At 44.4% G+C, this 12,041-nt stretch overlaps 1 protein-coding gene across 1 annotated transcript in view; it reads left to right on the top strand.

Moving 5' to 3' along the window:
- TMEM233 (transmembrane protein 233) overlaps positions 1 to 11,628 on the top strand; it is a 38,257-nt gene extending 26,629 nt beyond the window's left edge. The window contains exons 2-3 of the mRNA XM_030336618.1: positions 368 to 504; positions 9,583 to 11,628. Coding sequence (XP_030192478.1) covers positions 368 to 504; positions 9,583 to 9,589 — 144 coding nt within the window. The 3' untranslated portion in view covers positions 9,590 to 11,628. The remainder of the gene's footprint in view (positions 1 to 367; positions 505 to 9,582) is intronic.
- The last annotated feature ends 413 nt before the right edge of the window (positions 11,629 to 12,041 follow it).

The following is a 12,041-nucleotide window of genomic DNA, read 5'->3' as shown; positions in this document are numbered from 1 at the left end:
CTGGACTTGGCCCATGGGCCAGAGTTTGCAAACCCCATTCTGTTGGACGAGACATGCATACCTGTACATTAGACAAATATTTATCAAGAATGTTCTACAGGACAAATATGGCACCAGGCACTGGTACACTGTGCTGAACACCAGATAGTGGTCCCTGCCCACATAGCACTTCTACTCTAACAGGAGAGGCCCAATCAATCATTTTAATGTGCTATGGTAAATGCTAAGATGAAAATAATCAGCAAGGGGAAGTCAGTCAGCCCAGGGAGGGCTTCCTGGAGGAGGTGATGATCAGATCAGCCTGAGAAACACAGGTCTTTCCTTGTGGGTTGTCTGTCATCACCAGCTCTTCCCTTGTGTCCCCCAGTCTCTGAACAGCTACAACGATGGAGACATCGAAGGATCCAAGCGGCTTGGGAGGAATGCCAAGTGGGTGGCCATCGCCTCCATCATTATTGGCCTTCTGATCATCGGTATTTCTTGTGCAGTTCACTTCACAAGGAAGTAAGTAGGCTCTCTGAATCTGCCCCAGTGTAAAATGCCTTCTCCCGAACGCCCGTTGGAATCTGTTAGGACAGGTTAGGTTATGTTCTGGTAGCAAACGATGCCAAAGAAAAAGAGTTTTCGTTTTCATTTCACGGGTGGTATACACACCATGTCGTTTTGTGGACAGTCTCTCCTCTGCTCAGTCACTCAGTGTCCAGGCTATCCAAAACTCCACCATCTTCTAGCGGCTCTGTGTAGAACAGGGGTCAACAAAACTTTTCCATAAAGGGCCAGAGGGTAGATATTGTAGGCCTCTGTCACCATCTCAGTCGTGACTACTTAACTGCCACTGCAGCACAAAAGCAGCCATATACAATATGCAAATGAATGAGTATGGCTGTGTTCAATAAAACTTTATTTACAAAAATTGGTATCTGGCCCATGGGCCATAGTTTTCCCGTCTCTGAGAGACGAGAGAGGAAGACCGGAGAATCCTACATGGATTTTCACTGCCTCAGTCCCTTCCCCTGCCTTACCATCTGATCTGCTGAATGATTTCATGATTTTGACTCAACTAGCCGACCTGTTCTTACTGTAAGAGCAGAAGGGTGCCACATATTTTTGGTATTGCCAACGTGCTCTCGTCTCACAAAGAGATGGATGCTGTTGCTGTTTCTCTCTGGATTCGGACACATTTATCCTGATTTCTCTAACCAGCTCAGATGGGCTCCATCTGCTAGAACCAATGACACTTTCCATCAGAGGCTTGACAGGGGCAAGGTCGTGCAATGGACAATCAAGACCTGGAAATGACAAGCCCAGATCCATCTCTGCCTCACTGTGTAGCTCCTGGCAAGGCAGATAAGGACTCTGAGAAATCTTCTAGCTCTTCCCCCAGAGCAGGGGGTTAGCCACCCCCCCCCCCACACCATGTCCCTCAAGCTGAGAAGGTCAGCCTCTTTGACTTGGTTTCAGAAAAGGCTCACCTGGTGGGCAAGGGAGGATGCAGACACCCATCAGCCTGTCAAACCAGCCAACCCAACCTTGGCAGTCAAGAGGGTAGTCCATGTCAACTTCCTATCAGAGGAGCCAGACCCAGGAACAATCAGGGCGGCTGAATGGAGGGGAAGATGGGAAAACAGGAAGTGTCACGGGGGGGCGGGGAAATAGATGGCTTTGACCAAAGAGAGGAAAAAGGGACACTAAAACATCAAAGGAAGTTTCTTGCCTGCAAGATGAAAATGGATGGTGTTGGTCTATGAAGAAGATGGGTAGAGAATAGATGTGCACACACCAACTTTATCCTTTAAGGAAGGCATAATGTGCTCGTGTGTGAGTACGGGGCTGTGGGGTGTGGGGCCAATGGTGCCAGTTTGGCAACAGACTGCCTGGGCACAGTTTCCCCCTCTGCCACTTACCTACTGTGAGACTGACGGTCAACCAAGTGCTTAACCTCAGTTTCTTCTTCTGTAAAATGAGGATTATAGTAGTATAATCCACTTAAGAAGGCTATTGTGAAGGTTAATTAGATGACCCACAGCATGTGTATAGCATGATGTCTGTTCCTTAGTTGGTGCACAAAAACTGCAGACCATTCGGGGCACTTGGGTGGCTCAGTCGGTTAAGCGTCCATCTCTTGGTTTTGGCTCAGGTCATGATCTCACAGCTCGTGAGATTGAGCCCCATGTCGAGCTCTCACTAACAGTGCAGAGCCTGCTTGGGATTCTCTTCCCTCTCTCTCTGCCCCTCCCCTTCTCTTGTTCTCTCTTTCTCTCTCAAAATAAATAAATAAACTTAAATATATATATAAATGCAGGGGCGCCTGGGTGGCTAAGTCAGTTGAGCGTCCGACTTTGGCTCAGGTCATGATCTCAGAGCTTGTGGGTTTAAGTCCCGCATGGGGCTCTGTGCTGACAGCTCAGAGCCTGGAGCCTCCTTCAGATTCTCTGTCTCCTTCTCTGCCCCACCCCTGCTTACGCTCTCTCTCTCTCTCTCTTTCAAAAATAAATAAACATCAAAACATTTTTTAAATTTTTTTAAAGTTTTTATTTATTTTTGAGAGAGAGAGAGACTGAGTGTGAGCAGGGGAGGGGCAGAGAGAGAGAGACACAGAATCTGAAGCAGGCTACAGGCTCTGAGCTGTCAGCACAGAGCCTGATGTGGGGCTTGAACCCACGAACCGTGAGATCATGACCTGAGCCAAAGTCAGATGCTTAACCGACTGAGCCACTCAGGTGCCCCAACATTAAAATGTATATATATAAATGCAAACCATTTACTAATCCTATTATTACTGCTGTTATCAACATGGCTGGGAGAGGACTTCAGAATTTAAGATGCTACCAAATAGAGCTCATGGCTTTGCACTCATGAGCTAATTTCAAAGGACAGTGTTCCAGGGGAAAAAGGCCAAGTCTTGGCCTAACTCCTGGGAACTTGTGAAAATACATACTGCCCAGATCAGTGTTGAGCTGGGTTATAATAATAGCAGCCGACACTGACATAGAACTTAATAGGCCAGCTACTGTCTAAGCTCTTACATGAATTAATCCCTGTTGAATCCCCACAGCAACCTCCCCACTTTGCAGATAAGAAAACTGAGACTCGGAGAAGAGAAATAACTTGCCTGATGTCTCACAGCTACTTAGAGATAAAGGCAGGGTTTAACCTGGGATAATCTGGCTCTGAAAGCTGTGTTCTTTTTTTTCTTTTTAAACGTTTGCTTATTTTTGAGAGAGAGACACAAAGTGTGAACAGGGGAGGGGCAGAGAGAGAGGGAAACAGAGTAACCGAAGCAGGCTCTGCACTGTCAGCACAGAGCCCGGTGTGGGGCTCAAACTCACATACTGTGAGATCATGACCCAAGCCGAGGTCGGATGCTTAACCGACTGAGCCACCCAGGTGCCCTGAAAGCTGTGTTCCTAACCACAGTGCCACACTGCCTCTAAGCCAATAGCTAGTATACTCAGTAACAAAACCAGGAGATAGCACTCGACTTGTGGCTAGCTCCAGAGCTGATTTATATGGGGGTGGTATGCTGAGGTTTCAACCTACAGAAAGCAAACAAAAAGCAAACAAACAAACAAACAAAAACCTGTGATGAGACAGAACCAAGGGTAGCAAAATCAAAACACTGCAGGAAGGAAGCAGGAAGCACTGCAAGGAACACGCATGAATGTTCCCAGTTACAGGATAATATGAGTGGTGGGGACTGTGGTGTTCGAGAGCACAGACCAGCTGATTGTTACCACTTGGAATGCAGACCCCGTGGAGCCCATTTTTCAAAAGATATTAGAAAGCTAGGTTTTCATTTCGAATCTCCTGTTTTTTAGATGTTGACAACCAATTCACATTATGTAAACACACGGTGAGGGCCAAAAACAAAGCAAGACGAGAAAACATACAAAAACCACATCTCCAGCCTGGACATCATCTGCTTTGCAGTCTCTGGTAGACAATGTGGCTTTCAAAGATCAGTTTGCCCATTAGACACCATCCAAGCAGTCCTACAAGGGACACAGAAGTCTTCACATATGGGGACTTTCTCCATTCTTAATATAAATATTTCTATCCGGAGATGAAGCATCGACCCGTATATGCTTGTGATTGAGATTTTGTTAGCAGTGGTTCCTAAGAAACAGTGTTTCACTGTGTTTGGAGCCTGGACTTCGGTCCTGGCTTTACTAGGATACAAATCCTACTTCAACTACATAGACCACCCTGGCAAGTTACTCTCTCAGCCTCAATTTCCCTATCCATAAAGTAAGGATAGAATTACTTCCCATCTGTACGGTCAGGTTCCTTTCAGATACCTTTCCCTCCATGTTATCAGAGAAAACAAAAATATCTTCCAGAGTTAGAATCCCAGGGAGAAACTCAAATATAAAGGCTTTGTGTGCATGTGTGTGTGTGTGCGCGCATGTGTGTGTGTGTAGGAAAGAAACTAGCCCTTAGAGAATGAAATCAATTCTATCTTCCATTAAGACCAATAACGGGCCAATTTCTCAGTAATCCTTTGAAATAAAATTTCCCAGCCCTAGGAGGAATTGAGTGGCAATGTGGAATTACTAAGACAGAGGTTTCTAACTTTGAGCTGTATGCAAGTTACCTGGGGAAGTTTAAAAGAAGTTGGTATCAGGGCCCCATCTCAAAAGATTCCAAGTCGCTAAGTCAGAAGTGAGGCTCAAGAATCTGCATTTTCCAGCTCCCCATTCCTACCCTGGGGTTTAGACGCAGGTGGTCAGCTCAACCCTCTTTGCCAAACGTCCTCCCTCCCAAACCCAGAAGGAAGAATGCGCTAACAGAAGCTGGCCTTTAACAGAGTGGCCAGTTTTCATTTACATCAGCAAAGTCATCATCCTAAACGTGTCGTATCTCATTCATTGCCACGGAGGGGAGTCAAGTTACCGCCAAGGAGAGTACCCACAGGAAGTCTCTTTTGTAACAATCCTCAAGGCAGCACTGAGGGGTTCTGGGGAAGTCTGACTTTAGAGGAGCCCAAGCCTGAATAGGAGACAAAAAGCCTTGAATAGGTGACTTTTCTGATTCTCATTCAAAAACTGTCTGAAATAAACAGACAAGTCTGTTTAAAAACTGTCAAATCCTGCCTTTAAAAAAAATTACTCTTTATCCTTATCAACAACACCGAAACTAATCCCAAAGTCCTGACCTTTTAAAAAATTACTACGTGTCCTTATCGAGAGAATTGTAACCAATCCCTTCCCTCCCAAATGATGGAAATCCCAGGTGGATAAACTTGGGTCATAAGAGTCTTTACCCAAACTCAGAGAAAGGTCTCTTTCAATAGGATATCCATGTAAGCCATGTGGCAGTTAAAGAGAGATTTGGGACATCAAATCCACAAAAACTGGGAATCACTGACACTAAAATATTCAACAGCTTGGGACAGAATGTGGCACTCTCAGAAGAGAACTATTCTGGGGGCGCCTGGGTGGCTCAATCGGTTAGGCGGCCGACTTCAGCTCAGGTCACGATCTCGCGGTCCGTGAGTTCGAGCCCCGCGTCGGGCTCTGTGCTGACAGCTCAGAGCCTGGAGCCTGTTTCGGATTCTGTGTCTCCCTCTCTCTCTGCCCCTCCCCTGTTCATGCTCTGTCTCTCTCTGTCTCAAAAATAAATAAACATTAAAAAAAATTAAAAAAAAAAAAGGAGAACTATTCTGGTGCAAACAGAATCAGAAACTTGCAGGCTCTCAAAGTCAGAAAATTCTCTGCTCTCCAGCTGCTAGGGAAAGGGGAGAAATGAATCGCACAGAGCTGAAAAATTTAAATGTTGCTGCAGTCTATTTATCAATCGAATCGTTCAAGTCCCCAGCCTAAATCAACCTGTCTGCAGGCTTTTACTTTCTGCTGGTGCCTTGAGGATTCGAGCAAAGTGAGGTTATTCCAATCGTGTTTCTCAAAGTCTCGGAGTCACCTGTGACAAATTCAGCTGGGATGTTTGTGAAAATGCAGATTCGTGGCCTCTAATCAAGACCCTGAGTGGTCCTGAAAGATGCATTATCATAAGCAATCCCCCCAAAAATAGTTCTAAGCATTCCAAAGTTGCAGAAACACTGTTCTAGGGCTTTGCATCTGATGGAAGAACACTCTTGCCTGTGTATGAATATGTGCCACAAAACAAGATGTTTTTTACATCTCGAAGACACATCTGCTGCTTCGTCCCTACTCCCCAGTGCACTTTACACACCTCCCAAGTTTGTTCTTCCCTCTCTCCTCATGATCAGGCTCATGGTCACATATCTGATGCCCTGCAGAATTCAGTGGAATTTCCTTAGCTGCAAAAACAGTTGACTGTGACAAAGCTTGCGTATAAAGCAGACAAATGTCCCACCAGAAATATGACAAATGATATTCAGGAAGGTCTCACCTTACTGAGGGGTGAAGTTCGAACATCAGGGCATCAGGTGAGCTTTGAGTATAATCAAAATTCATCTTGGAAGCATCTACGGTGGGGGGATGCCCTATTAGAGATTCACACCCGCCCTGTATCCTGGTCAGCCCAATAGACCCAGCGTTCCCACCGGTGTTGGAAGAGATGACATTCCTTGGGTTGAACACCAGCTGAAATAGTTGGCATGGCATATGTTCAACACTGGAACCACGCCCCAAAGTCACACAGAAGGAATAGGAGTCACATACCCACCCATCCTCATGACCATTGTACAGGGTGATGGCCAGAATCTCCAGCTCCATTTAAAGAGTTGCTTTCTTCTTTTTGAGAAACATGTATGGTTCATTCACCACACACACACGTTCATTCACACGTACAATGCCACTCCACTGAATTTATGACTCTGGACGGCTGTGTAGGCATCTAAATAGCCAGACAGGGCCCTACCATGTATTAAAATTGCTTGTTTGTCATTCTTAGCAATAAAAGCCTTCATGTTCCAAAGTTTTCATTCAGGAAGAACTTGGCCTCCTAAGTAGATTAAGGATCCCATGTGTCTTCCATTAGCAGACACAAAGTTAGCAAATATTAAGCCATTATGCACTGGTAAAGCTTATGGCTTATAAATAAACCGGAATGAGTCCTTTCCTGGCCTCAAAATATCCTTCATTGCATTAGGATTGGAAATAAGCATATGTGTCAAGGTAGGAAAGAAGCAAAAAGTTGGCCTTTTTGCAAAAACATAAAAGCAAATTCATCTTCTTTTCTATATTACTGGTTGGAGTAAAACTTCCTGGGGATTGGTTTCCATAGACATGTCTGCAGAGAATTTTTGTGATTCCATTATGAAAAATGGGGAACATTACCTATTCCCAAAAGGTCAGAAGGGCCTTTCTTTGTTGGTTCACATAAGCTGAAGTCAAGACAAATCACACCTAAGTCATCATCAACAATGGAAAGACTGTGGCTTTGAAAAGGATATAAACTTGTGGACTTTGACAAATAAATCAAAATAGCCGTTAAAAAGATGTTCAACCAGTGACCAGAGCAACAACAAAATACTGGGGTCTTTTGACTGTCAGATTGAAACAATTAAAAAGATGGATAATATCAAGGTTGGTGAGAGTATGAAGAACTGGATACAAAACAACACTGTTGGTGGAGGAGTAAACTGAGTCTTTGGAAGGTCAATTTGAATACATCTATTAAACTTGAAAATCCATGTGCCCACCCACTCAGCAATTCTATTTCTGAGTATCCTCCCCAGATATAAGTGTACAAATAGGCACGTGAAACAGTAGCTCTCTTCCCTGGTTACACATTAGCGTCACCTGGGGAGCTTTAAAAACTAACAATGCCCAGGGCCTACCCTGGATCAGTTAAATTAGAATCTCCAGTGATAGGACCAAGCATTCATAGGTTTTAGGGCTCTCCAGATGACTCTAACGCAGCCAGGATGTGCAGTGATGTTCACCGCAGCTGGGAAACCATGAAACAACCTAAATGGCCATGGGTGGGAAAGTGATTAAGTACCCAGTGGTTTATTCATAGGACGGGATACCACACCACAGTTTAAATATACATCGTCCATCTCCCATACTATGGCTTTAGAAGGCCCCACATGATCTCGCTGCTGCCTCTCTTTATCTCCCAGCACATTGCCCCCTCACTCCTCCACTTCAGCTATACTGAATTCCCCTCTCTTCTTTGAGCAATGCAAGTATGCTCCTGCCACAGGGCCTTTGCACTTGCTGGTCCCTCTACCCAGAATTTTCTTCCTCCTGATATCCAAGTGGCTTGTTCCCATCTATCCTTGAGACGCTTGGTCACCTGTTAGCAGAGCGGTTACCCCTGACCAACTTCTCTAAAATAGCACCCACAGCCCCACCCTTATTACCTTGGTCCTCTTATTCCAACTTTACTTTTCTTCCTAGTACTTACCACTCCTTGCAAAACTGAGTGTATAATATATAATTATATGTAACTTATTATATTGACATAAAATTATACATTTTATATATTAATATGCATATAATCATACACTTTTATGGTCTATTTCCTCCTAGTAGGATGAAGACTCCAAAAACATTCTTTTTTATTTGAGAGAGAGAGAGCGCAAGCAGGGGAGAAGGGCAGAGGGAGAAGAAAAGAGAATCCTAAGCAAGCTCCACACTCAGGGCAGATCCCAATGTGGGGCCCCAATCCCACGACCCTGGGATCATGACCTGATCTGAAATCAAGACTCAAGACATTCAACCAACTGAGCCACACAGGCGCCCCAAAAACATTTTCACTTCTGTCATTGCCCATAATAATAGAGCATAACATTTTACGGTTCTTCCTTTGAAGCTAAACTGTTGGGGTTTGAATCCAGGTTCTGCCTCTAAGTAGCTGTGTGCTCTTGAGCATGTCTTTTAACCAGTCTGTGCCTCAGTTTTCTCATCTGTAAAGTGGGGATAAAACAGCACCTAGCTCACAGGACTGGGAAGATTCAATTGTGTAAAGCACAATGCCTGACACACGGTACTCACTATGTAACTGCTGGGCACTGTCATCACCAACACCTAGAGCAGGGCCTGGCATGTAAATATTTATTGAGTAAATTAATGAATGAATATGTGTGTGTGTGTAACCCATATCTTACATATATATGATACATACGAAACATATGATACATACATGGGATAATGATATATCTATATGTGATACATATGTATCACATATAGATATATCATTATCCCATGTATATAAACACACACAAGATGAATTTCTAAGTGCATACTTACAGATTTAAATGTAGAGAAAATCACCTGGAAGATGCACACAAAATGCTAAACAGTACTGCTAACCTTTTAGGAGGAGAATGAGGTTCAGAAATGCTCACAAAGCAGTTTGCTGCATCTGTATCATTTGTGGGTCGGATTTTTTTCTGTTTTTTGTGGGTGGTGGTTGTTGTTGTTGTTGTTGTTGTTGTTGTTGTTGGACGTGGGCCAAGTGTAAAATCAAATATGTTTCAGATGTGACATTTCTCCAAAGGAAGCCAGTGCTTATGCAGATATGCTGGCCCAGGTCTGCACTTGTTTAATCAAGGCTGATCCCTACAGAGAACGGAAGCCCTTGGGTGGAGAAGGCCCAGGCCTGCTCTCTCTCTCTCACTCTTTCTCACTGTCTGTGTGTACCCCACAGAGCCTGAGCGGCCAGCAGTCAGCCGCGAGCATGGAGGACGGACCTCATCCACACACACCCCACCGGAGTTTCTGAGGAATGGACCCTTGACTTCAGACTGTGAGATCTTTTCCTCCAGGACTCTCCAGAGGCAGGTCCCTGGCAAATGATCTTAAAAAAGAAAAAAAAAAAGAAAAAAAAAGGAAAGAAAGGAAGGAAAAAAAAGTCCAAAATTAAGGAAAACCAAGCAGCACAGACAGATCAGCCATCACAGATTTTTTTTTTTTTTAAACAAAAAGAAAAACTCAAGTGTCACTGTCTGAGTTTAGTGAAGGCCTCTGTGTCCATGCCTCTTCTGCAGAGATGAGCCTCAGGAAATCTCAGTACTTCTACATGGGGGCTGGGGGTCTACATGTGGAGGGAGAGGGAGGTCCTAGAAGTTGGCATCCGCCAAGTCGAGGGCAAACATTTGCAGCATGTTTAAAGTTGACAATGGAGCTGAATCTGTGCTTTTTGTCCCCTTTTAATTTTACATGTCATAGCTAGTGGGTCCCACTCCATCAGTTGCTCCCTGCCACAGCCCCCAGAGTACCCACATCACGCACCAAAGAAAACAAATGAAGGGTCTTTCTGGCCTTTTGTCCTGACCTCAATCTTCCGATGGTCCTCTCCCTTGCTTGTATCCACCGCTGCTCACCTCACTTTTCACTTCAAGACTCTGAGACTGTACTTAGTGATCAATTCTAGGTACAGGAGCACCTTCCCCATCCCAGTTTTGGGGATAAACCGGCTGTTTACGGAATGTGCTTTTTTCAAACCATCCCCGCCCCCCACTCTTTTTTAGCAAGTCTCAGGCAAGATCTTTGATTTTCCTGGATGCCTACCTGAAAACACCACCCACTGTATTTCTTTTCTGTCAAACGTAACCCCTTCAGGTGTGAGTGTACTGGCTTAATGATGCCATTATGCTGCCTGCCAGAACTTGCCAACCCAGCGTTTCTCAGATGCAGGGCAAACCACTGGCGGTACACAAAGATCATTTTTAAGTTGTTTATAGACACAACATTAAGTGATGCCAATCACAAAGCATGTTTCCCCTTTTCTATTCTTTCTCAATGCCGATTACAGCAAAGAGAAAGCTTCTGTTTAGTGCTCACGGGTCCTTAACACCTTTTCTGTTACTTTGGCTCTTTTCCCTTCTTCATAAAGGAAGGGCAGGCCTCAGGTTCAAAGTCTTCTGTCTAGATAGAATTTAATAGCAGAGTCCTGTTTTCGTTGTATTTCTTAATTACCTTCCATTTACAGTTTCCCCCTTAGGGACGTGATACGTTGTTTCTATTCAAATAAATTTACTTAAGAAAAATAAGTGGACTCAAAGAAAATATCAAGGGATTAACACAACAGGTGATATGTACATGTGGCAAAAGTAACTTCACGAACTACTATCAGAAATACAGTGGTAATGAACTTTCCTAAGCAAGAGAAAAGGCAGCTTATTCTAAGTGAATGAACAAGAGGCCGAGAATTAAAACACCTGTGTCTCAAGGCCTTTTTTGCCACTCACAGGCTATGCAAGCTGATTTTTAGGCAAGTTTCTTAGCCTCTCTGTGCCTCGAATTTCTTCTCTGGAAAATGGAAATGAGAATACCTGTCTACATACCTCAGAGTGTTGTTAACAAGAATTAATCGCCATAATAGATGTGAATGCCCCTGGAGGGAGATTCTAAGTGCTTTACAAATACAAAGCAGTGTTCTTAGATTACTATGAATCTCAGGCATTTGTTAAAATCCTGGACCCCAGCAAAAAATAAACGTTGATGGGCATCAGATTCCACCTGTCATCTCAGCCGGATGTCTGTCATGAGCCAGCACTTGTCCCAGGAGGAAACTGAATCAGGGCCACGAATTCTCGGCACGCAGAGATCCTAACGTCATTCCAGTATATCGGATCCCGATTTCTGTTTCAGACATCTTGTTTCTTGTTTGTTTGTGTTTGGGTCCCTGATCTTTTACCCAAATCAAATGAAAAGTGTTGCTGAGAGGCAGAATAAAAATGGTTTTAAGTAAGCCTGTTTTCCATGGTGTATAAAGTTGTGTTTTCTCGGGGTTCCCAACCTTCTAGAGGGAATGGGCTCCTGGATCCCAGTCTAAGCCTGTAGGGAAGACAGAGAGAGGCCGGGGATGGGGCTGGAGAGGTGTCAACCTAGAACTAACTTAGGCCTGAAATGCCCTTCCAGGAGGCATTGAAAATGTTAGACACTGAAGTCACTAAATAAGGTCCCTGGGCTCCAGAGGGGGTCTGAGTTTTGCTGGGCCTTGGGACCTGGCAGAGAGCTTTCATATTGATAAATTGGGATGACGTTCTCCTCCAGGGCTTCCTGCAAGGCTGAGATCATCCTTGTTCCACTCCAAAAAGCAGTCAGAGGGGCGCCTGGGTGGTTCAGTCGGTAAAGTGTCCGACTTCCGCTCAGGTCATGATC

The sequence above is a fragment of the Lynx canadensis genome, chromosome D3 (genome assembly GCF_007474595.2).
Source record: "Lynx canadensis isolate LIC74 chromosome D3, mLynCan4.pri.v2, whole genome shotgun sequence".
Classification (NCBI taxonomy): Eukaryota; Metazoa; Chordata; class Mammalia; order Carnivora; family Felidae; genus Lynx; species Lynx canadensis.
This window is presented reverse-complemented; position numbering and strand designations above follow the sequence as displayed.